General features: G+C 46.6%; 1 protein-coding gene across 1 annotated transcript in view; it reads right to left on the reverse strand.

The window, feature by feature from the left end:
- Positions 1 to 2,541: 2,541 nt before the first annotated feature.
- The window catches only part of WNK2 (WNK lysine deficient protein kinase 2), a 124,411-nt gene continuing 100,328 nt past the window's right edge, over positions 2,542 to 26,624 (reverse strand). Inside the window, exons 24-29 of the mRNA XM_012808350.2 lie at positions 25,744 to 25,935; positions 24,869 to 24,967; positions 17,505 to 17,549; positions 15,819 to 16,042; positions 5,366 to 5,477; positions 2,542 to 2,661 (exon numbers count right to left, since the gene is read on the reverse strand). Of these exons, the coding sequence (XP_012663804.1) occupies positions 2,636 to 2,661; positions 5,366 to 5,477; positions 15,819 to 16,042; positions 17,505 to 17,549; positions 24,869 to 24,967; positions 25,744 to 25,935 (698 nt within the window). The 3' untranslated portion in view covers positions 2,542 to 2,635. The remainder of the gene's footprint in view (positions 2,662 to 5,365; positions 5,478 to 15,818; positions 16,043 to 17,504; positions 17,550 to 24,868; positions 24,968 to 25,743; positions 25,936 to 26,624) is intronic.

Genomic DNA, 26,624 nt, shown 5'->3' on the forward strand with positions numbered 1-26,624 from the left:
CAGGCACCTTGATCTTAAACTTCTCAGCATCCAAAACTGTGAAGAATAAATTTCTGTCATTTAAGCCTCCCATTCTACGTACAGTATTTTGTATGGCAGCCCAAGCTAAGACATTATTTGTTTTTGTTTCTCAAAGAAACAACATAACAGATTAAGGGTGGGCTCCCACACAGGGCACAAAACTATTTATGACCTGGTGAAATAATGGTAGTATAACATAACCTCAATTACTCAGAATCCTTGGTGAATACTTAAGTTGAAATTGCCAGGTTCTCCCAGATCATAGAGAACTGACCAGCCCTTTAATAAGATGTACTTTTTAGGGAATTGAACCTGTTTAATCTGGAGACAAGGTGCATATGTCATGATGAACCCTGAAGAGCCAGCTGGAGTCCTGGGGGCAGCTAAGAACACAGTGATGAAGGAGCTGAGTCGGTGGCTTGGCAGCCTGAGCCCTGCAGGAGAAGCTGGTGTGGCCCCAGTGGCACTGCCCATGCTATCATAGGAGGAGCCTGGGCTGGGGTGGGGTCCTTTGCAACAAGCGCCCACCATAGGCTTCATCTGCTAAAAGCAGAGTCTGTCTCCACCACCACAGTTCATTCTGTGCCAGCTGTGCTCAGTGGTGACTGTTCTGGAAGGTGCAAGACTATCAAACACAATTTTAGGTCCCTGCCCCCAGGGAGTGTAAGTCACCATGACAGGCTGAGATTTCTGGGGGTTTGGTGAGTGGTCCACCCTTATTGCACAACAGAAGAGACCACTCTGGCTGGAGCATTAAGGATGAATCCCAGAGGGGCCAGCAGTGAAATCTGAAGCAGGGACATGTCTGGTGGGAGAGTCCAGCCACTGAGAGCCTTGGATTCCAAGACAGGAGGTAGGGGGATTATCCTGGGGATGTCTGGAGGGCCATGGGTTTTTCTGAGCAGCAGATGAGGCTGAGAGAGCAATGTGTAGAATCTCCAGAGGGTGGGGACTTGATCATTACTGTCACTGGGCTATCCCCCTGCCCAACATAGCAATTGTGTGTCCCAGGGGAGGGGTGCCCACTGGCTCCTGCTCTGAAGACTAATGCTGGTGAGCTCTCAGCTATGTTGTGGTGTAAGAGCAGGGTCTCAATCTATCCAGCTGTGGCATCCCAACCTGTCCCCCTCACCCTGCCAAAAGCAACCCCACAGCAAAGGGATCTTGGTGCCAAATGCTGGAGAATTCTGGGAGGAACCCTTTTGCCCTCTCTGGTCCTTGCTTCCAAGGACTACCATAATGATCTAAGAGCTACTGCTAGGTTTCCAAATTTCAACAATTGCCTTGCAATTTTCACTGTTAGCTTGTGTACTATTTTTACCATTTTGCCAACATTTGCTACTATTTTACCACTAATTCTTACCATTAGCATCTATACTATTAACTTGCTCAAAGAGAGTGATTTAAATAAACTTGCTTTTTGAAAAGGCAAACTGCATTATTACAGTCAATAGAAAACCAATACCATGAGCCACAAACAGGTGACAAAAAAATCAACAACAAAACCACACATTACTACCATCGTACTGCACACAGCTCTGACTTAGGTTTGGATGAGGCCTGCTCTGCTAGTCATGCAGAGAGCCAGGGGCTCAAGGCCCTCTGCACAGGCAGCCCCCAGGGACACTCTCATGGACAGGGAGCCTGTACTGCTCCATCAGCCAGCTGGATGGCAGTTAAGCCTCAGAGGCTAATCAGTCTCTCATGATGGATCTAAATGGTATTTTGGGACATCTGCAACTATAACATTGTAGTAGTATCTATAGTCTCTAGCAGTGACTAACCTACTCCACACCCATCTCTGGAGAAAATGCTAAATAGCAGCAAAATTGATGAAAATAAAGATGTACTTTCTCCCCTCTGTGATGCATGGACCACATCTGAATTCTACCCCAGACCTCTGGATTCCAGTGCAAAGCCCCTGTTCCTGCTGACCAGGCCAGGGTTAAAGGGACTTAACCATTGCACATTTCCCTGGTGAGGCCACCCAAAGATCTCTTGTTTTACACACTGTGCTTTAGACACACCATGGGCAGTGCAGCCTTCCAAGGAGCCAGTGGTCCTGTTCTGCTACCTCCATAGCCATAGGTCTCAGACCCCAGGCTGGCTAGTGCCTTCTCTGCTGGTTTCAGGTCTCCTGTAGATGCTGACTGGCCCTGTGCCCTTGGGGGGCAAGAGGGGTGGTGGTAGACTCCATGCCACATTGGAGCTGTGTGACTTCTCTCCAGAAGTCACCCAGGGACCCTGAGGCTGTGTGGGCTGGGGTGGGAGGACTTGGAGATCAGCCTCCCAGGGTCTGCCACCTCCAAGGCCCTACAGAGAATTGGGCTACACTGCCTGGTTCCCGGGAATGTCCCCTACCCCATCACATCTAAGTCATCTGCCTGTCTGAGGGCCTCCAAAAAGGAGAAGGAGTTTGAAAATCCAAAGTCCTTTCTCCCCCAAAATATTTTTTTATTCTTGTGTTATATTTGTGTTTCCAATTGTGAATACAAAATGCTTAGAAAGTGGTTACAAAACAGCGTGAACTGGACAGGAGGAGCAGGCTGGCCCTGAGGGTCCTGTCACTTCTCCACTTTGACGGCGTGATACGGGGCCTGGCGTCTGGGCAGGGTCAGTCGGGCTTCTCACTCTCAGGATCTGGAAAACAAAACCGCCACAGCCCATTACAGGCCCGCCGCGGCCCTCCCGGGAGTTCTGAAATGAAGGTGAGTGGGGAAAGCCAGAGAAGGGCCAGCCGGGCCCTGTGCAGACAGTCTGACCTCTGCACAGCCCTAACAGCCTCTGTCATCCAGGCCATCCTCCTCTGTGTGATCAGGAAGCACAGTGAACAACTGCCCAGAACCCAGATGGGCCCTTTAGCTCCTTCGCAGCCCAGAGCTTCTAGGGAGCCAGCTGGCCCCAGGCACAGCTGAAATGCAGCTGAGGGGTCTGCACTCATTCTGGAACGATTGTCCTTCCTCCCTCAATGCAGCAGCATGCAGCCTGATGCTGTGCTCTGTGGAGAGGTGGCAAAGCAGCCAAGGTGACCAGGTCACGCCAGGGAACCCAGCAGGAGATATCTTGACCCTCACTGAGTGAGGTCAAGGTCAGAGTCAGGCCTGTGATTTGCAGACAAGAGGGAAAGCCACTCAGTGTGAGGCTGTCACAGGGCCTGGGGAGCTGGCTGGGACCAAGTGCTGAGTCACCACAAGGCAGGTCCTCTCCCCAACCCCCACCTTCTCTAAAGCTCCTATGCCTGCCAGGAACGCCAGCACCCCTTACATGACCCACCAGTCCCAAGCCCTCCTCTCGACAAGCCCAAGAGTCTGAGAGTCTGAGAGCCTAACAGCAGAGTCCCAAGCTCCCCTGAGGTAGGCCCTCCTCGAGCAAAGTGGGCAGCCCTGGGAGCCACCACGAATTACGCTAGCTGGGAAATGGCCACGTGGACAGGGGTTGGACATGCTGTTTCATTGACCATGAGACCCCTTCTTCCATTGTGGGCTCCCCACCGCACTCCTAGAAGACTTTCCAGTACAGAGTGGTTAGAAGTTCATAGGAGCCAGCAGAGCCCAGCCATGCTCAAGGCCAAGCCCACCCAGCAGGTTAAGTGCTAGAGGACAGGCAGTCCCACTGGACACCCCGTCCTCAGTCCCCCATGTCTGGTACAGTCCAGCTTGTCCTTCAACAATCCCAGGCATCTTGGTGCCCTCTTCCAGAGATGTGGGCAAAGCTGAGCCCAGGACAGGCCTGCTTAGGGCTCCTGCTCCTGACCTCCCTACAGGGTTGGCTAGTGTGGCTTCTACATGGAAAGAGGGTAAGAAAAAGATGTTGTTTCACACTGTTTTCGAGCAAAAATGTTTATTTTCGCCTTCATATATATACAGTTTCTTGGGATTCTGTGCCACTGACAGTCATATACAAGGAAAGGACTAACAGGCAAGAGGGTAAACAGGAGACAGCAGCCTCCATTTCACTCAGGAAACAGGGCAAGGGGGCCCATTACAGAGAACAGAAATCTCTTACGACAGCATCGTGCTCTGGCAGAAGATTCTGCATAATCACCTAGAAAATTCAATTCTAACTGAATTGATGGAGTAACATATTTAAATCAAAATAATTTAGCCAGTTCTAATAAGTACAGAAACTATACCATTCACAGCAGAGCAGCCCACTGAGGGGCTGTGCTATGCCTGCCGGGATGAGGCCCACGGAAATCTCTAGGAAAAGAATGACCTTGCCCTCAGCAGACAAGCCTCAGGGTAGCAAACAGAGCATTCTGCAGGCCAGGGCTGGGCAGAGCCACAGGCCTCTGTGAAAATCATGGAATAGAAAGGAAAGTGGCAGGACAGTGGGTGACGCTGGCTGAAGGGGCTGTGCTTGTCTTTGCAGGGGACAGCAGAGTCTCTGCACCTAACACACACCCTTATCCATCCTCAGAATAGCCAGTCAGCTACTGTGGCCTGTTTGCTAATCTAGCATTTTCTGACAGGTTCGTTATGGCCAAACAAAGCTGCTGGCCTTCCTCATTGAGAGACCCACTACTGCACACATGTCCTGTCCAAGTGTCCGTGTGTCATCTCCCAGTCTTGAATGAGCTCAGGGAGAGTGCTTTATTGAAGACAAAGCAGGGCCCATCTACCATCTTAAGCTCTTCAGTATTTAAGGTTTGTAATCAATTTTTTAAAAAGGCATTTACAACAGAAAACCAAAGATCAAACTTCAGTTTCAGATTTGTAAACCATTCACATCTCCGCAAATTAAAACAGTGAATAAAGATTATCAATGCACAAGCCCACTGCAAATGAAATACACCTTTTCAGATAAACGATTTTTTTGACATCTCTTTTCATTGGGGACAAAAAAGCTGGAATTCAAGGCACTGTGCTTCAGCAGGGTGATGACAAGGTTCTACCCATTGACTCAAGTACAAGAAGTGAGTGTGAAGACAGCGCCCATAGACCCTGGGGAACCTACAAGCTAATGGGGTCTGAAGCCATAAAGGAAGCCAGTCATACAGCCCATGTGCTGCTCCCTTTGCAGCGGGCACTGTGCTCACACAGGCGGGGAGGGGTCAGAGGCCAAACCACTCCCGATTCCTCTCAGCGGTTCAGAGTGCTCCGTCTGGCAAGGGGCAGGGAAGAAGGCTATGTGATTTGTAGCCGGGGGCTGGGCATGCTGACTGCTGGCGGCCGCAAGAACGTGGGCAGCACTGGCACCTGGGCAGGGTTCCAGTTGCCCTGTGTCCCTGGCTGGCCCACCTGGGCTGCCCAAGACCCCCAGGACACTGAGGCTGGGAGCAGGCCTCCGTACTGACCCAGAGACAGTGCACAGGGTGGGGCTGGGAGGCTAGGAAGGGCAGTACCTGCTGTGGGCACGGGCAGGGCCGGGAAGGCTCCAGGAATGACTGTGGAGGACAGAGGGCTGGGTGCTGGGGCCAGACACGGCATCCCCACTCCTGCTTGAGGTGCAGTCATCTAAGAGACACAAAGACAAGAAGAGGAAGCTACATGCGGCTGCAGTCAGCTGGCCTCCCCTAGTGGGCCCTGGGATCACCACAGGTTCTTCCCCCTCAGGCAACGGTGGTCCTGGGACTTGTCCTGGATGGGCACCTCTAAGGGCTAATATCCAAATGACAGTGCAGGGTAGGAAGCACTACTCTCCCTCACTTGCTTCCCAAAGCAGTGGCCTGGCTACTTATAGGCTATATGCCTGAGCTGTCCACTGGCCAAAACCTGCCTTGGAGCAGGACCTGAAGGGCTGGGCTCCACCCAGCCAACGCAAAGGGCCTCCTTCTTGCCTAGGCAGTGTCATTATGGGACACGGGAACTGCCCAGGTGCTGGGAGGAAGTGAGTGCCCCAGACCCTGGGCAAAGCAAAAGTGCAGGGAGGCAATGGCAAGGCAGCTGTCACGCTCCAGCCAGCAAGACCTCACAGCCTGATAAAGAAATCTGATGAGGCTGCTACAGGAAAGATGGCAGACCAACAGCCTTCAATTGCCCTCAGCAAAATGCTAATCTAATCCAGCAACTACGTATAGAAAAGATAAAACATCACAATCAGATGGGATTTATCATAGGAAGGTGAGGCTGCTGTCCAGTTGGGAATCACTATACTTCCCTCCACAGACACAGGGAGGGCACTCAGTGATTTTCACAACCCTGCACCTAAAGCTTGTTCAGCAGCCAGTGAGTGGCTAGCAGGGAGCCTCCTCCACCTGCCAAAGGCTTCCACAGAACGACAGCCAAGTCCCCGCTGTTGGTGAAATGACAAGTGCCTCCCGCAATGCTCCTCCAGGCTTTTAGTCAACTCTTTGAGGGAAGAAAAGGAATAAAAGGTACAGACTGGAAAGAGGAAAGGAAACTGTCCCTATTTGAGGATATGAGACTGAGTATGGAGAAAACCCACACGAGTGGACATACCAATTGCTAACAGCAAGATTACAGGATACAAGGAAAAAAGCCACAACATACAATTGGAAAATGAAATTTCAAGAACTGTGCAATTTATAATAGCATTTAAAAACATCAACTACCTAGAGATAAATTTAATGAAAGATGTGTAACATCTTTACTTTGAAGAGAAATAAAAAAGATGTAAATAAACAGAGATACCATGTTCATAGGAACAGTCAGTATCGTTAACATGCCCAGGTTCACTCAATCAACTCCCAATAAAAATCCCAGTGGGTTATCTTCTAGAAAGTGACAGGCTGTACCTAAAACATATATGCAAATATTAAGGATCCCCCTCCAAATCAAGAAATTATTGAATAAGTTCAACACTTGGCTTACCCTACCAAATGTAAATGTACTAGAACTTTGGTCCTCAGGAGAGTGGTATCAACATAAGGGCGTGGCTAAAGGGAATAAAACAGTAAATGCAGAAAGAGGCCTACACATATGATCACTTGACAAATATGCAATTCAAAAGAAGGTGCTGGAACCACTAGATATGCAGATAGGAAAAGGACACATTGGCCTCTACATCAAACTACACCCCAAAGTAAACCTGAGATGGTTCACAGGACTGAATGCAAAAGCTAAAACTACGAGGCTTTTAGAAAAAACAAAATTAAAACTTCTGCCATTTCACTATCACCGTTAGGAAAGTGAAAAAACAAACCACAGGTTGGTTGAACATGTCCATATTATATATATGAGGTAATTTCTAAAAGTTCATGGAAAATGTGTATTATGAAAAATCTATGGATGAATTTCAAAAAAAATTTTGGACCAAAATAAACTCACACTAATTATAAATGTCTGAATAGGATCTACTTTGAGGTATTAAGAAGGATAAGACATCAATTTGAAAAGTAACATGAATCGTGCTAAAATTGAAGCAAGAACATCAAATTTCTGGTGAAGGCAGGGTGGAAGAATAATGAAATCATTAGTGCTTAATGAAAAGCTGATAAGGATGATGCCCCAAAGAAAACAGCACTTTAAAAATGGATGACCTGTTTTAAGAAGGGACAAGATGGATGAAGATGAAGCCCATAACTGTGGACCATGCATGTTGATTTCTGAGGAAAAATTAATTTTGTTTACATTCTCATTGAAGAGGATCAAAGATCACCAGCAGAAACAATAACCAATACCACATACATTTCAACTGGTTCAGCTTACACAATTCTAACTGGGAAATTAAAGTTGAGGAAAATTCCCACTCCATCAATGGGTGCCAAAACCATCCCATCCAGATCAGCTGCAAACAAAAGCAGAGATTTCAACGGGAATTTTAAACAAGTGGGATCAATATCTTGAAGTATTTCTTCAAAGAATTGTAACAGGCTGTGAAACATGTCTTTCTGAGTACGATCTTGAAGACAAAGTAATGGCTCTCAGGACGTGGAAGTGGTCCAGTGAAGAGCAAAGGTCATGGCAACAGTTATTTTGGTATTTAAGGCATTTTGCTTGTTGACTTTTTGAAGGGCCAGAGAACACCAAAATATTATTATGAGAATGGTTTGAGAAAGTTAGTCCAGGAAAGCTTCACCAGACATTCCTTCTCCACCACAACAATGCTTTTGCTCATTCCTCTTATCAAACAAGGGAAATTCTACAATAGTTTCAATTTGGTTCATTCTGATTTCTTTTTGTTACTGATCTTAAAAAAAAAAAAAAATCTAGGGTAGAGCCTGTGGCTCAAAGGAGTAGGGCACTGGCCCCATATGCCACAGGTGGTGGGTTCAAACCCAGCCCTGGCCAAAAACTGCAAAAAAAAAAAAATCAAAAAAACACTCTATAAAGAGCCCCACTTTTCTTTAGTTAATAATGTAAAAAAGACTGCATTGACAATGTTCAATTCCCAGGACGCTCAATTCTTTAGGATGGACTAAATGGCTGGTAGTCATCACTTATAAAGGTGTCTTGAACTTGATGGAGTTTGCGTTGAGAAACAACATTTATATATTTTTATTTTTATCTTTTAATTCCATTTTCCATTTTAAAGTCCTCTCATGTCTGACAAAAGATATTTAATGAACTCCCACAAATCAATAATAAAAGGATAAACAAGTCACCTTTAAATGGTCACTGACTCTTGACCAGGAACTTCATAAATGAGGGCTGATAAGAATATGACAAGATCTTCTTCATAAAATCTTTTCCCAGGCCAATGTTGTTAAGAAGTTTTCCTGGCTGGGCAAATTGGTTCACACCTATAATTCTAGCACTCTGGGAGGCTGAAGTGGGTGGACCTCCTGAGCTCAGGAGTTTGAGACCAGCCTGAACAAGAGGGAGACCCCAGTCTCCACTAAAAATAGAAAAACTAGCTGGGCGTTGTGGCAGGTGCCTGTAGTTCCAGCTACTGGGAGGCTGAGACAAGAAGATTGTTTGATCCCAAGAGTTTGAGGTTGTTATGAGCTATGATGCATGGCACTCAACTCTGGAGTGACTCAGTGAGAGTCTGTCTAAAAAAAAAAAAGTTTTCCCATACTTTCTTCTAAAATTTTTATTTTTGTGTCTTAAACTTAAATCTTTTATCCAGCAAAAGTCAATTTTTGTAAGTGATGAAAGATGCAGGTCCAGTCTCAGTTTCTTTTACATGAGGCTAAGCAGTTCTCCCACCTCCAATTATTACACAGGGATTCCTTCCCCCAGTGTATGCTTTTGTTTGGTTTATCAAAGATCAGATGGCTATACATGGCTGGGTTCATCTCTAGGTTCTCTATTCTATTACATAGATCTGTATCTCTCTTTTTTTTTGTGCCAGTACCATGTGGTTTTGATCACTGCAAACTTGTAGTATAACCTGAAGTCTAGTAAGGTGATGCCTCCAGATTTGTTTTTATTTCTTAGAATTGGATTGGCTATTCAAAGTTTTTTCTGGTACCATACGAAATGAAATACTTTTTCTCAAGTTCTTCAAAGTATGACATTGGCACTTTAATGGGGATTGCATTAAATCTGTAGATCACTTTGGTTGGTATGAACTTTTAACAATGTTGATTCTTCCCAGTCATGAGCATGAAGATGGCCCCCTTGGTGATTACACCAATGCCAAAAATAAATGAATAGGACATGATCAAACTAAAAAGCTCCTGCATAGCTAAAATAGTAAAACAACTAAAGCAAACAGACAACCTTCAGAATGGGAGAAGATATTCCCATGCTACTAAACTGACAAAGGACTGCTGATAACTAGAATCTATAGAGAACTAAAACTAATCAATAAGAGCAAACAATCCCATTTATAAGTGCGTAAGAGACTTGAACAGAAACTTCTCTGAAGAAGACAGACAAATGGCCCACAAACACATGAAAAAATGCTCATTGTTCCTAATCATCAGAGAAATGCAATCAAAACCACCTGAGGTATCACCTAACCCCAGTAAGAATAGCCCACATCACAAAGTCCTAAAGCTGTAGGTGCTGGCATGGATGTAGAGAGAAGGGAACACTTTTACACTATTGGTGGAATTACAAACTAATACAGCCTCTATGGAAAGAAATACAGATGGCTCGGCGCCTATAGCTCAACCGGCTAAGGCGCCAGCCACGTACACCTAAGCTGTCGGGTTCGAATCCCCAGCCCAGACCCGCCAAACAACGATGATGGCTGCAACCAAAAAATAGCCGGGCGTTGTGGCGGGCGCCTGTGGTCCCAGCTACTTGGGAGGCGGAGGCAGGAGACTCGCTTGAGCCCAGGAGTTGGAGGTTGCTGTGAGCTGTAATGCCACGGCACTCTACCCAGGGGGACAGCTTGAGGCTCTGTCTCAAAAAAAAAAAAAAAAAAAAAAAAAAAAAAAAAGAGAATCCTCAAAGAGCTAAAAGTAAACCTTCTGTTTGATCCCGTGATCCTATTACTAGCCATCTACTCAGAAGAAAAAAAATCATTTAACCGTAAGGACATTTGCACCACAATGTTGTCTGCAGCTCAATTCACAATCAACCTAACTGCCCATCGACTCATGAATGGATCAATAAACTGTGGTAATCTGTACACTATGGAATACTATTCAACCATAAAAAAGATGGGAGACTTTACATCTTTGTATTTATCTGGATGGAGCTGACAAACATTCTTCTTAGTAAAGTATCATAAGAATGGAAAAGCAAGTATCCAATGTAGACAATACTAATATGAAACCAGTGGATAAACAACTACACCCCATCCACATGAGAGAAAACAAAATTAGATTCAAGGGAGGGGGACTGATTAACTCTTACCTAATGGGCACAATGTAAAGGTAGACAGCATACCCCCTACCTAGCAAATGCAAACAATGTAACCTAATCATTTGTCTAATACCTGAAAAAAAGAAAAGAATATGAAAAGGTGCTCAAAGGCAAATTAAAATAATAATGAGAAACCTAGTAGGCCTCAAAGTCTTTTTCCAAATAAACTTTCAAATATAATATCCTATACCTCATATTAAAAAAGTCTCAAGAATAAAGCAAAATAAGGAAAACCTAGGTCAAAGAGAAAAAAGAAACTGTAAAATATTATATGAAGGAGACACAAGATTAAGAATTCTTGGCAGAGAGTTGGAAAGTATAAAAAGGAAGCACAGAGCAGATGCAGGAGGGAAAAAAAAGTCTTCAACTGAAAAATATAATAACCAAACTTAAAAACTCATTAAGTAGGTTTAATAGCAGCTTAGACACAAAGAAATTTAGTGGTCTAAAATGTGAAGAAAATAAAACAGGAAGGTATGACCCCTTCAAAGGAAGAATTTTAATTGACAGAAACCCCAAGGAAAGCTAGATACTGGACTTACCAAAGACTTTAAATCAACTGTCTTTAATATGCTCAAAGAGCTAAAGGAAACCAGGAAAATAATACACAAACAAAACGAAGATATCAATAGATAGACACTATAAAAAGGACCGGATAGAAATGTAAGAGCTGAAAAGTATAATAAATGAAATTTTAAAATTCACTACAGGGGCTCACCAGGAGCTTTGAGCACCTGGAATAAAGAATCAGTAAACCTGAGACACTGAATTGAAATGACCAAGTATGAGAAGCACAAAAAGAACAAGGAAAAGTGCCTTGGGGATAGGTGGTAAACCTTTAAGTGGACCATTATGCACATCATGGGAGTCACAGAACAAGAAGAGAAAGTCCAGAAATAAACTCTAACATATATGGAGAAATAATTTTTGACAAGGGTGCCAAGACCACTTAACAGGAACAAAAGACCATCTTGTCAACAAATTCTGCTGGAAAACTAGATAACTACATATAAAAAAAGAAGGTGATCCTTACTTTAAGCCAAAAATTAATTCAAAATAGATCACAGATCTAAATGTTAAAGCCCAAACTATAAAACTCTTCTAAGAAAACAGAGGAGGAAACTTCATAACATTAGATTTGGCAGTGATTCCTTGGATAGGCAACAATAGAAAAAAGATGAATGTAAACACTTTTGTGCACTAAAAGGGCCTATCAACAGAGCAAAAGGCAACCAATAGAAAAGGAAAATATTTGCAATTCACATATCTAATAAGGGGTTAATACTGAGAATATACAGAGAATTCTTTAAACTCAACAACAAAAAAAATGAACAACTTGATTCAAAAACGGGCAAAAGACTTGAATAAACATTTCTCCAAAGAAGATACGCAAATAGCCAACAAGCACATGAAAAGAAGTTCAACATCACTAATCATTAGGGAACTGTAAATCAAAACCATAAGACACCACCTCACAGCTGGCAGGATGGCTACTATCAAAAAAAAACCAAAAACAGAAGATGTGGAGAAAAGGGAACACTCCTACACTGCTGGTGGGAATGTAAACTAGTACGTTCCTTTTGGAAAGACATCTGGAGAACACTTAGAGAACTAAAAATAGACCTGCCATTTGACCCTGCAATTCCTTTATTAGGTATATTCCCAGATGACCAAAAATTGCATTACAACAAAGATATTTGTATCAGAATGTTTACTGCAGCCCAATTCATAATTGCCAGGTCATGGAAGAAGCCCAAGTGCCCATCAATCCACGAATGGATCAACAAACTGTGGTAAATATACACCATGGAATACTATGTAGCCATTAAGAAAGAGGGAGACTTTACGTCCTTCATGTTCACATGGATGGAGCTGGAGAATGTTCTTCTAAGCAAAGTATCACAAGAAAGGAGGAAAAGTATCCAATGTACACACCCCTATTATGAAACTAATTTATACCTTTTATATGAAAGCTATAACCTAATAACAACCTAAGAATACGGGGAAGGGGGAGGGAGGGGGGAATGGGTGGAGGGAGGGGGGTTGGAGGGATCACCTCTGTGGTTCATCTCACAAGGGTACAAGTGAATCTTTCTATGAGTAGAATATGAATGTTTTAACACAATAACTAAGAAAATTACGTGAAGACTATGTCAACCAGTTTGATGGAAGTGTTTCAGAATGTTTGTGAAAACCCCACACTGTACCCCAGAAGTGCATTAATGTACACAGTTACTATTCATTAAAAAAAAAAAAAAAACAGAAAATAAATAGTATCAGCACAGATGTGGCGAAACTGGAACACTTGTACACATGTTGTGGGAACATCAAATAGTACAGCTGCTGTTGAGAACAAAAACAGTATGGTAGTTCCTTAAAAAATTAAACTATAATTACCACATGATCCAGCAATTCCACTTCTAGTTTTATACCTAAAAAAATTAAAATCATGGTCTGGAAGAGATATTTGTACATCCATGTTTGTAGTAGCATTATTAATAATAGCTAAAATATGGAACCAACACAAGTGTCTTCCAACAGATGATCCTGACATGTTAAAAAACATGGATGACCTTTGAGGACATTATGTTGAATGGAATAAACCAGTCAGAAAAAGACAAATATTGCATGAGTCCACTCATGAGGTATTAGATTAGACAAATTCATAGCCATAAAAAGTAGAATAGGAGCTGGGGAAGAGGATGGGAAGTTAGGGCTTAATGGGGACAGATTTTCAGTTTTATAAGATGAAAAGAGTTACGGAAATGGTGGTCATGGTTGCTTAGTATTTGGAAAGCATTTAGGACCACTGAACTACACACTTAAAATGATCAAGATGGTAAATTTTATGTGTATTTTAACACAACAAAAAATAAATTGGAGGGAAAAGAAAGGAATGAGGTTCTGACACATATTTCAACATGGATGTACCTCAAAAACATTATGATTTTACTTACATGAAGTATCTAGAGTAGTCAAAGGTCTAAAAATAGAAAGCAGAATGGAGTTACCAGAACCTAGGGAGCTAGAGGTATGGGGAGGGGCTGGGGAGTTTTATTTAATAGGGACAGAAATAGGATAATGAAAAAGTTCTGTGGATGGATGGTGGTGATGGTATCACAACAGTGTGAATGTACTTAATGCCACTGAACTGTACACTTAAAAACGGTTAAAATGGTGTTAGGTATATCTTACCATAATAAAAAGAATAGTAAAAACAACCTAAAACCCTAAATACTTAATAAGAATCAAAAACATCTGTACAACAGAATTCACTTTACTAATCCTAAATGCTGATGTGACTGGAGCCAGACAACACAGCAAACGACCCCTGCCCAGCCACAGAGTGAAGACCCTGCAGGGCCTCAGACCAAATTCCTAGAATAACGGGATTCAATTGAGAATGGATCTGGGGAACCAGATGGATGGAGAGACCTCCCAGTTGGCAGGGTTCTGTGATCCTTCAGAAGAAAAATAAGGGTATTTTAGCTTGCGGCTGGGGGTGAGGATGTGGAAAGGGTAAGAAGCAGATTCTCTGGAGCACCCTCACCACAGCAACGAAGATGGACAATATAGGTCAAGAGTAAGTCCCAGAATAAAAAGAACTGAAAGTGCTGTAAGTGTCTTATCACAGTGCAGCTAAACCACAACCCAGTGATGAAAAGGTCCTTAGAAAATTAACTACTATAGGCAGTGCCTGTGGCTCAGTGAGTAGGGTGTTGGCCCCATATACCGAGGGTGGCAGCTTCACACCTGGCCCCGGCCAAACTGCAACAAAAAATAGCCAGGCGCTGTAGTAGGCACCTGTAATCCCAGCTACTTGGGAGGCTGAGGCAAAAGAATCACATAAGCCCAAGAGCTGGAGATTGCTGTGAGCTGTGATGCCACTGCACTCTACTGAGGGCGACAAAATGAGACTCTGTCTCTAAAAAAACAAAACAACGACAACAACAATAACAACAAAAAAGCGAAAATTAACTACTAAACTTCAAATCACTATAAATTATAACATTCTGAAAGGAATGTTAATGGAAATGCTACATACCAAAATTTTTGTGACACAGCTAAAACCATTAGAGGGTGCTGTATAGCATTGAATGCCTACACTATAAAACAAAGTCTAGACATCCACGAGTTACACATCTTAAAAAACTTTCTAAAACAACACAATACCCAAAGACAGAAGGAAAGAAATAATAAAAAGAAGCAATCAATCAAAACTACAACAAAGAAAATCAGCAAGACAAAATGTGTTTGAGAGAGAAAAAAAGAGACCGAGAGGAAGCAGAAACCACCAATATAATGAAAAATAGGATATCACTGTACATCCTACAAAAAATCCAAATGGTGTTAAAACTGTAAGATCAAATCCATAACAACACTCTTCCCTCAAGGGAAGAATAACTAATTAATACAGCAAAATACAATCAGAATGTAGGTAGTGTATATGTGTGTTCACTGCAGAATTTTCAACTCTTCTGTGTGTTTGGAATTAAAGTACTGTAAAAGATCATACAGGAATGTTTTCCACACTATAACAAATAAATACTACTCTAGCCCAGATGGCTTTACCAATGAACTTTACTAAACATTTAAAATAGAAATAGCACAAGTCTTCCACAAACTCCTACAGAAAGCTGAAAAAGAGGGAACATGCCTTTAGAAAACACATTATAGGCCAAAACCCCTAAGATCAGATCCTCATTTCTGTCCAATGTTGGGACAGGGACGATGTGCACACCTGCCCCATCTCTGGCTTGGGGACAGACAAAACTCAGGTGGAAGAGGATCTGTCCACCAAGACAAGGCTGCCCCTGTCAGCTCTGAGCTTCAGAGCTGGGGCTGCCTACACCTGATCTCTGGAGCCATAGTCCAGGCCCTGTCTGTCTCTTTTACTAGTTAGCTGCAGGGCATGGACAAATTGTATACCTCCCAATTTGTACAGTGGGAAAGCCTAATTCCCAGGGAGTGATAAGAATGAATTCAGATCATGAGAGTAAAGAGCCCAACACAATACTCATCTGTCACACAGGATGCTAGCAAATACCCGAGGCCACAGCCACCCAACCCCAGGAGCACCCAAGCCCTGCCCTGCACTCACAGCCCATGCCTCATCGGGGCAGCCCGGCCCACCTGGGCTTCCATGTCGTGCAGCTTCTGAGTCTGCTTCAGCTGGTTGAGCGTGGGCTTCAGCTGCGCGGCCCCCACCGTCTTGCTCGTCCACTCGTCCACCAGCTTGTGCAGGTCGTCTGTGAAGGTGCCCTTCTTGTTGTTGCTGTTGTTCACCTGCGCCTGGACGTGCAGGGTGGGCTGAGGGCCTGGCTCAGGGCCTGGGGCCAGGCTGCTGGTGGAGGACCCTGGGGAGTCACATACAGGCCAGGATTGGTGATGCCACACACTCGCCCATGCCCCTAATGGGCTGGATGCACTCATTCTTACATGACAGCTGAGACAATCGTCTCACTTCAGCCAGGCGGCACCTTGCTTCAAGAGGCGGTCTGGATTAAAGGGCCTAGCTACCCTGTTTTAGATATGGTGGGGCATATCCATGGGCTATGCCAGGTGGCTGTTACTATCTCACAAGCCAGGCCAGGGGACAGGAACCTGTGGCAGCTAATAGCCTCTGTTCAGGATCCACTCTGCACCCACTGCTGCCTGTCCCTAGACTCTTGTGTGAGTGACCTCAGGAAACTGCTAGCAAGGCCAGACACACATGTACTTTGGCCTAGGGTCCAGATTCCTCAGGCTCTCTCTGGCCTCTGCATCCTCAGCTGTGGCGTGAGGATGGGGGTGGGTGGGAATACTTTGTGCAGAGTTCAGCACACGGTAGCTATGGCTAGCTTGCTGGCAACCCTTGGCCTATGGGAAAATGCTTGCCATAGGCTGCACTATTTGCATTCCCATGAACTCTAATGGCTTGGTTGTTTGGAATTCAAGACAGAGAAATGGCACCTTTCCTTACTAGAGCATTTGGGGAGTGTATAAATAAATACTTAGAGCCACCTGACGTGGGCTCTACTACCCCTAGCCATGGACTGGAGCAGGTGCTGGGAAGTGGGAGAGAGCTGGGAGCCCATCTGAGGAGATGAGCACTGAAAGATTTATTTTTTATCACCAAAATGGGACCTCTTTATTTTTAAAATTGTATCCCTCCCCCCACACACACACCATTTCCAGTTGAATTTTGAATAAGCCAATTAAAAGTTTTTCTGCATTAGAAAAATAACCTAATGACCATCTCTTCAAACAAGCTGTCCCAAAATGTAGTGGACTTTAGTGGCCAGCAATGAAAAAGCACAGATACAAACAATTAAAAATTAGTGATGAGATCTTTACAAACACGGAGCTACTCCTACATGAAAAGTTCAGCCAGAAAAGAAAAAAAAAATTAAAAAGAGATGAGAGAGACAGAGACAGAGAGAGAAGTGAGTGGCCCAGGTAGACTAATACCCACTCAGTCCGGGTATCTCTCCTTGTGGGGAGGCACTCATCTCTAGGACTTCAAGGAAATACTCATTCCTACGGTTTTGGAAAAGGAGCCAATTAATGTGTGGTAGTTTGTGGATGTTCTGGAGAAGGATAAGCCTGTTAGACGTGAACTGGCGAGACTACACAAACTCTAGGAGCCATGGAGACACAGAGGGGAGCTGAGGGCAGCTACTCTGCCAGGCAGAAGCAAAGCAGCGCCCAGCAGAGGGGCACAAACAGGCTCGGAGCAGGGCCACGCCCGCCCGGCTGCAGAGACCCTGATGTGCACTAGCCACAGTAAAGCCCATGCGATGAGAGAGGACAAAGGGGGAAAAAAACCCAGATAATTACTACTGCTGTGTTCTTTGCCTAGGCAGAGACGCTTCAGGGCAGACCCTGCAAGGGAAAAAGAAACGACACAAGACCACAGGGTTAGGCAGAACAGCACACACCAGGACACGCTACCACACTTTAAGCAAAAGTCGTCAGTGTGCAGGGAGGGGTAGACACAAGGCAGCAGTTCAGAGAGAAGGGCCGGCCCGGCCAGGGGTAACTGGGCCGCCCCCCAGAGTTAGCGTGCAGGCTCACAGGAGCTTCACTGAGGCGGAGGAGGGGCCAGGGCCAAGCCCCCCAGCTTCAGGGATAAGAGTTTGTCTCTAGAAGCATATTCCAAGAAAGAAAAAGAGAAAGAAAAAAATGAAAAAATAAAAAGCAAAGCACACTGGTTGGCTTTCAAATGTTGGGCTTTGGGGAGCCCCACTGGTTGAGGCAGAAAAACCCACTGACAGTTGCCATGAGAGCTCCTGAATGGAGCTGGGCACAGCCTGGCCTGGCCTGGCCACCCAAGCCTGTCAGAGGTTTTCCAGGTGCAAAAAGATACATTGTTTTGCAGGTTTGAGGCCAATTCTGGATCCTAGTTGGTTGCCTTGGATGAGGTCAGCAGTAGGCGTAGAGAAGGGAAATACAAGGGTTTCTACCTAAGGGCTGAACCCAATATTTTGGGACATTGCTGACTCTAGCAGTCCACATTCACAAGGGTCAGGGTGAGGATTCCGTTTGGAACATTGCAGCCTTATTTTTGGACCACCACTAAGCAGACCAGTCCTGCACTTCCCAGAGGCTGTCTGGTGTACACTAAATGTAATGTTGTGGTTGGTGAGTGCAATCTGGAGGAACAGCCACACTGGCTTGTTCTGTGGCCTTCCAGGGAGCTGGGCAGGCAGAGCTGGGATGGGCAAGAACAGGCTCAGACTTCCCCAAGGTCACTCAGCAAAGACGGGCAATCACAGAGGGTCTATCTGCACTCTGCCCATGGCCCCCTCACCAGGAGCACACTTCCTCCCCTGCAAAGACCGGCTCCCCAGGAAGGGAGCCCACGTATAGTGCCACTCCCAGAAGACCTAAAAGGTGATACTTAAGCCTTTCAAGGACTTGGGAAACCTGGCAATGTCCACCTTCCTTCACACCTCTTGCCTCAGGGGATAGCAAGCAAACTCTTGGCCCAGCTCTGTGGCCTGAGCTTAGCCCAAGCTGTGTGTACAGGACTTAGAAACCTAGCTCAAATGTACTTAGTATTTTTAGCTCGTTCTATATGTTCTCATCAGCTAAGGTGGAAGAGGAAAGTGAGGTGGTATTCTGTTGGGGAGTCTTTATTTTTCTTTCTTGAGAGCATCTCATTCTGTCACCCAGGCTAGAGGGTAGTAGCATCATCATAGCTCACAGCAACCTCAAACTCCTAGGTTCAAATGATCCTCCTTCCTTAGCCTCCTGAGTAGCTGATATCCCACTATAGGCTTATACCACCATGACTAGCTAATTCCTCTATTTTTAGTGGAGATGGGGTCTTGCTCTTGCTAAGGCTGCTTAGAGTCTTTAATGTTCAAATAAAAAAGAAGAAAAGGATTGGGCAGGAGGATGGATGCACTTGGATGAACATCTTTGAAGGGCTGTGTCCCCACTGGTCTATATTCTCAGATGAACCTCTACCAGGAACAAAGCAGGTGTCCTCTTGGGAGCTTATCACAGTGTGGAGGGGAGGTATGGTTTGCTTACTACAGCATAAGAAAGATCCCTGAGGTCTGCAACTGTGGCCTGAGCTCAGACCCAGCATACAGCAGATCAAACGAGCACCAATTTCCCTGCTGGGTTCTATGTAGGGCTGCAACAGCTCCCTATGAATACCCCTAAAACAGAAGGACTGGTGATCATGCTGAGTCCCTGAAGCCTGCTTGCAAAAGTAGGTGCTTTAAAAAGCTGCTCTGTGCCTCCCTGGTGTGGCTGAAACTCCTCATTCAGAGCTATCAGTTTGGTGCAAAAGTAGCCACAGTTTTTGGGTTGCTGAAATTTGCTGTTTGATACTGGAATACATTCTTAAATAAACATAGTTATGTTATACATTATTTTAATGGGCATTTCTCACTTAATTTTTTTGCTAATGACTTATTGCTGTTTATTTGACATTTATTTTGGACTATAGAAATGATGTTAGAAAAAAAAGCAAATTCAAGTGAATTTCTTATTCAAGTTCAAAATGGGCCATTAAGCAGCAGAGACAACTCACAGCATCAAAAAGGAATTGGGCCCAGGAATTGCTAACCAATGTATAGTGAAGTGGTGTTCAAGAAGATATGCAAAGAAGACTACAACCTTGAAGATGAGGAACATAATGGCTGGCCATCGGAAGTTGACAACAACCAACTGAGAGCAATCATCGAAGCTCACAGAGAAGTTGCCCAAAATCTCAATGTCAAACATTCTATGGTCTGTCAGCATTTGAAGCAAATTGGAAAGGGAAAACAACTAAATAACTGGGTGCCTCATGAACTGACTGAAAATCAGAGCAATTGTTTTCTAGTGTTGTCTTCTCTTATTTATGCAACAATGAACCATTTCTTGATTGGATGTGACATGCAGCGAAAAGTGGATTTCACACAACAACCAGTAATGACCAGCTCAGTGGTTGGACCAAAAAGAACTCCAAAGTACCCCCCAAAGCCAAACTTGGACCAAAAAAAGGTCATGGTCACTGTTTGGGGGTCTGCTATTGTTCTGATTCACTCCAGCTTTCTGAATCCCAGAGAAAACATTATACCTGAGAAGTATGCTCAGCAAATCGATGAGATATACCCCAAACTGCAATGCTTGCAGCCAGCATTAGTCACCAGAAAGGGCTCAGTTCTACACAACAACGCCCTACTGCACATGTAGCACTTCAAAAGTTGAATGAATTGGGCTATGGGAGTTTTGCCTTATCCACCACATTCACCTGACTCTCTCTAACCAACTGCCACTTTTTTAAGCATCCAGACAACTTTTTTCAGGGAAACTGCTTCCATAGCCATCAGGATGCAGAAAATGTTTTTCCAAGAGTTTGTGGAATCCTGATTTTTATGCTATAAGAGACATGAATTTTTATACTATAGGAAGCATGGATTTTTATGCTATAAGAAGAAACAAACTTATGTCTCATTGGCAACAATGTATTGATTGTAATAGTTCCTCTTTTGATTAATAGAGATGTGTCTGAGCCTAGTTATAATAATTTAAAATTCACGATCCGAAACTGCAATTACTTTTCCACCAATCTAATAATTCCCAGCTACCATCATCCTGGGAAGAATAGAAGACAGGCCAGCTACTGGTTGGGAACCACCAGAGGGAGCCCAGACCTGCAATTAGAGCTAAACCCAACACCCTATTCTGGGAACCCAATGTCTGCCAGGTCCAGCAGACAGGACACATGCTTAGAACTGGGGAATGATACCAGCCACTGGAGGCCCTCATAGCCTTCCCAGACTCAGGCCCCAGGTGACCAGAGCATAGATGGTTTCTGGCCCTCAGGGCAAACTCATGGATGCCCACCCCTCAACCTTAAGGACACACTGCCCAGGGTCACAACCTGGCTGGTGGTAGACATCTGGCCACCCTCTGACAGCACGGATCATCTTTAGACAGCTTCTTAGTCCACATCCCCACAGTGTCTCTGCTCTGGCCTGAACTCTGCCCCTCACTCTGTGTCAGAACAAACACCCCCAGGCCCTGCCCATGAGGCAGTGATGAGACAGCAGAAGAACCCTCAGGAGGCAGATGGCTTAAACCACACAGCCTCCCTGCAGAACTCCAGTGAAGAGCCAGCATGGAAGCCCTGGACTACTCAGGCGGGTGCTCAGGGTGGGGCTTCGTGGCTTCACCCCAACTTTTGGGAAATACACTATTTTCTTCCCGCAACATAAAAGAATCAGCACAAAGATGAAAGTAGGGCTGGTTCTTAGACTCAGTGTCCTCTGCTCTTATCCAGCAGCTGTCTGGATAAGCCCTCTGGCATGAGCTGCTGGCTGCCTGCCTCTCAGGGTACTGAGGGGAGGCCCCCCACCTTGCTCCACCCAGGATCCTGCCTGGCACAAAAAGAACCTGCTCTGGGGGTGACAGTCCCACCCTCTCCTTGGCACCAGCACTCACCACTGTCCAAACCCTTGGCTGTCTACAGGGAGGACACCTCCAACACGAAGAAGTTCAAGCCAAGGGCATCTGACAGGGACAGATGGCTTAAAAAGTGGGTCAGCCCTTGAACAGCCCCCCACATTTGCTTTCTACATTACAGTGTTCACATACTGATGTAGTCCCCACAACACAGCAGGAGCAACAGCCTCACCACAGTGCCAGCTGCGGAGGCCCACCTTCCCTCATAGGCTGGGCAGGGGACTTTGCCTCACCATACTCACAACCTCAGGGGGGCTGGCCTCACCCCATAGTTGCCATTGGCTCCCTTTTCTGGCACAGGAAAAAAACGGGCATCCAAGGCTAAACCCCGCTTTGGGTATCTATATATGGAGCAACCATGTTTTCATGTCATCCTGGGGTCTGCAGCACAGGGTCCCGAAGCTCATGGGCTTGCCCCATGGACAGCCTGCAGAGGCAAACTGTACTGACCGCCCAAGCCTGACCACATGGGCTGCCTAGGATGCAGAGGCTGGGGCCCAGTGAGCACATGTAGGGCAACAACCCTACTCTCTGGGTGCCCTCTGCCCCTGGGCCTCCCCCGTACTACTGCAAAGAGCCCTGCTGAGCACTCACTCTCCCCATGCCAGGGAGGGACAAAAACATTCCAGGGTAGGGGAGGCTCAGGAGAGCCCCACAGTGGCACCTGAGGGCCCCTGAGCCAAGTGTGCTATAGCCAACAAATCATCTGAAGAAAACACAACATGAGACCCATGTTTCCTGCGGGCACAGAGAAAGGCCTGCAAGGGAGTCAGCACCTGCCCAGTCAGGTCAAAAGGACAACAGCTTCTGATCAGCAGAATTGCCAGGGCGCTGTCTCAGGGTCGGTACCTAGACCCCTCCTGCCTTGGCTCAAGATCACCATCCTTTAGGATGCACCAGGGCACCTGAGCTCTCCCCAGCATGTGTCAGCCACAAGGAGGGGTCCTGTAGGTTGGACACAGTCTGCGCCTAGGGCCCAGTTCGTAGGGTAATCTATCAGGAGCCTGCCTACCTGATGCTCCTGACCTCAGCCTACTCCCTATCCCTCCATACAGCCTCCAGAACTGCCTGCTGCTCTCCCCAGCCCGGCCACCTGGGCGCCCCTAGCACACCCTCTAACCTGGCCACAATCCAGCTTGCTTGGGGCTGTTTCATCTTCTTTGTGCTTGATGGAGGCAGCCATCTGTCTGTACTTCAAAACTTAATCCCCATTTTGTTTGCATGGAGCTTTCTAATTTCTTCCAGAAATGAGGGGCCAAAAGTTCCCCCTTCTCTTCAGGGCTTCCCTGTAGGTTAAGCCAGGAGCCAGCAAATGTTATAAACAAAGGGGTAGCTCAAAGAGAAGCCCAATCTCTACTGCCCACAGGCTAGGGGCACACAGGGCGGGACTGGAAGGCAGTCCCAGCCATGTTCTGTGGAGCAGGAGGGGGAGCTCAGAGGCCCAGAACTGAATCTGACAGGCCTTAAAAGGCACCCAGGGCAGAAGCCCACCTGGCCTCTCCCTGACCAGCAACTTCAGAGCACACAGGGACACAATATGACCCGAAACAACCAGGAATCAGCTAAGGCTTGCCTGACGGGCTGAGCTGTGAGAACAAGCAAAACCATGGAACACAGCACTGAGGTGGAAACAAAGCCTGGCAGCACACCTAGAAACCAACCCACCTACGCGAAATCCCCAGGTACCATCACCCCTGGAGACAATCCCAGCACAAACCACACAGGCATGAACCAGAAGAGGAACAGCAAGTGAGGCATCAGGCGAGCAGGGGAGGACAAGGTTATTGCAAAAGGTTTGAGGGCCACATGAGGCCCTTCTGACCCCTCCCCAGACTCGACTCAGCAGCTAACCAGACACCAGACTGCAGAACCAATCGGCCAGACAACACTGCAGCAGGACAAAGCACCCAGGTAAATGACCAAGCAGCCCCAGGGGAGTGCCTGGCATTTCTACTTGGCCCTTGTGTCCTCAACCTGCCCGCCTGGAGAATGGTGACCCACGTGGACCTCTGATGGGGGTGGGCTGATGGCAATGGACGCCTCCCATGGACGTGGCCTCTGGCGCCCAACAAGCACAATGTATCTTTATTGTACAAGCAAAAAGTCAAGTGCCCCAAACCAGCATATCCAATCCAATTGTTTAAAAGCTTTATTCTTAAAAATATTAATTTTCCTATCAAAAAGACAAAAACCTAAAAGCTCCACAGCTTTTGATTCATTTGCCAATCATTCTGAGGGTTAAAAAACCAAACAGCACAATTTTGGGGGGCCCCAAGCAGGTCTGCCTTCCCAGGAAATAGAAATCCTGGGCACTAAGAGCCTGTTCCAGGGTATATGGGCAAGACTGGAACTGAGTTATGGTTCAGTGGAGATTCAAGGAACTATGTCACTGACTTTATCCCTGTGGTCACATGAGGTCACAGGAAAATACACCAACTAAAGTATTGCAGCTGTATGGACAAGGAGGAAGGGACAGCCAGGAAGGGGGCACACTCCAAACAGGAGCTGTAGGGGGAAGCTGTCAGTCCCATCTTTGGGGTCAGAGAGGGCAGAAAGATGACAAAGGGGAACAAATCTCCCCTTGCAGTGGGGAGGGGGCTCAGGGCCTGAGCAGGAGGACGTTATCTCAGCATTTCCACATGCAGGGAGAGGGCGGGGTATGTGCAGTGCTGGGCATTGGGCTTAGGCCCTGGTACAGAAGCCACACCCTCCAGTGACCATTAGAACCATGTGGGCTGGCTACATGCGTGTCTTCACAGTCCAGACATGTGTGACACACACCATGCATCTGGAGAAGGTTGGGGTTGTCTTTTTGTTGTCGCTGGAACTGGGGATAGTGGACATGTATATTTGCCACATTTGCAACAGAAAAGAACTACATCCAACATTAAAAAAAAATTAAATAAATGAGGTGATGAAAAAAAATGCAGAGGTTCCCTGGTACATCTGGGCAGAGGTGCCTGAGGCGGAAGGCAGGCACCCCGCTGCACATGCTGTTGGTGCCCAGGCATGAGCCAAGAGCATGCACACGCGGTGTGGGGCCACGAGGAGGGGGGCGACAGCCGCTCCGAGGGACCAGCTCACAGGGTTCCACTTTTGATATTAAATAGGTGATTTCGGTGTCAGGGGGGAGGCATCCTATGAAATGTATGAAAGGTAATGAAGACAGGGAGAGCATGGGGCGGGGAGAAACCAAGGGCCAGGAGGTGATAAAATACAAAAGAACAAATACAGACAGATGGACACAGATACGGGTCCACTGAGGAATCGAGCACGAGGTTTGCTACTAGACTTATAGGTCACTCTCTCAGACGTTGGGTGGTAAACCGTCCAGCCTGCAAATGAATATAAAGGGAAGAAAACAAAGAGACACTCATCAAGTACAGGTTGCTGCGATTCCTCCTCCACATCAACAGCCACACCAGCCTCGTCACTTAACATCCACGGCTCCATCTAGCCCAGCCCAGAGCACCAAAGCCACTGACCATGTAATGGGAAGGTGGAGCGTAGGAGCGGAACAGAAGCGGCCGGGAGGAGGGGGGGCGGGGCAGGGCGCCTTCATGGTCACCATGATTTCTCAGGACAGAGATGGTGAGGACAAGAGAGCACCTTATCAAGAAGTTGCTGCCATCCACGACAGCAATGACAAGAAAGCATTTCCTCCTAAAGGCCAACTCCCAGCTTGAAAGCTGTGCCCTTGTCCCCCAGCTGTCCCTCCAGACTTGGGAAGGACCTGGTGTTTAGCACCATCTGGCTCCACTGCAGGGAGTGGGGTGGGGGCAGGCAGCCAGTGCCTAGAACGGGCACCACAGAGCACACAGCCAGACGCCAGGTCCCCTCCCCTCCCTGGTCCTGGCCACTTCCCTGAGGTCCGCTCTAGCAAAGCATCACCTCCCTCTGAGCTGCTTACAGCAGGACTTGGTGGTGGTTGGGACTCTTCCATTCTTTTCATCCAAAGACTACATCTTTTTCTTTTCCTTTTTTAGGAAGCCACTTGGCAGCCTTTGCCACAGCTCGTGCCCCCTCTACACAATACAAGCGTGCTCCTGGGGACACCACTGAGACCCTATGTGGCTAGCACATGCTTAGAGACAGGCAAGCTGGGAATCACCTTGGCCACGCGCTCCGCCTCCATCACTGGCTAAGCCGGAGCAGATGTCCGAAGACAGGGAGGCCCGAACGGAGCAGGGCTGCTGAGTCTGCACGGCCTTCCCGCTTGGGCCGGTGCTGGCTGCAGCGGGCCCCGCACTGGCCTGGGCAGGGTCCTTAGCAGGAGGGCCTTTGCTGGAGTCAGCCAAGTGACCTGGGCGGGGGGGAGAAGAGGCGACAGGCACGATGAGGCGCCGCCGGGCAGGGGCCACGCGGGCTGAGTCTGTTCTGCCTGCTGGTTGCTGGGTGACCTTGGGGAAGGTGAGTCTCCTACAGACAACAGGCATGTGGCTGGATCTCCCATATGGGAGTGTTGGGGAAGATCAAAGAAAGTGCCCAATCTCCACTGGTCCCCAGCACCACGCTGGACTTGTATGGTTCACACACGGTGACAAAAGCTGCACACCTGGGTCCATAAGGGGCCTGTGCACATCTCACCTGAATTAGTTTCCTCTTAGCTTTGGGAACTGACACTGAATTTACAAATTTTGTGCAATTTGTGGATGTGTGTCCTAAAAGTTGTTGGCTTATGGGTAGCTCATGGCAGCTTCCGACATGGCATGCTTGGAGGTTTGAGCTAGAGGGTGTCCACCTCAGAGCACCAGGGCTCTCAGGCAGCATGTATGTGGCAGTGCCACTCAGGAGGCCTCAGGAAGCCCTGACAGGCATAGGTATGGGCTCCTGGCTGCCTGGGGTCAGGCCAATGCCACTGCAGTGACCAGATGTCATATTTAACAAAACCAAGAGATTGTCACCATTCTCCCCTCACCCACAAAGAACAGCTGTTTATCGCGTAAGTGCTGGAGAAAAGGGGTCATATCCCTCTGAGACAGTGCCCTGCAG

The sequence above is a fragment of the Otolemur garnettii genome, unplaced genomic scaffold (assembly GCF_000181295.1).
Source record: "Otolemur garnettii isolate 467f Iridium unplaced genomic scaffold, OtoGar3 scaffold00088, whole genome shotgun sequence".
Taxonomy (NCBI): domain Eukaryota; kingdom Metazoa; phylum Chordata; class Mammalia; order Primates; family Galagidae; genus Otolemur; species Otolemur garnettii.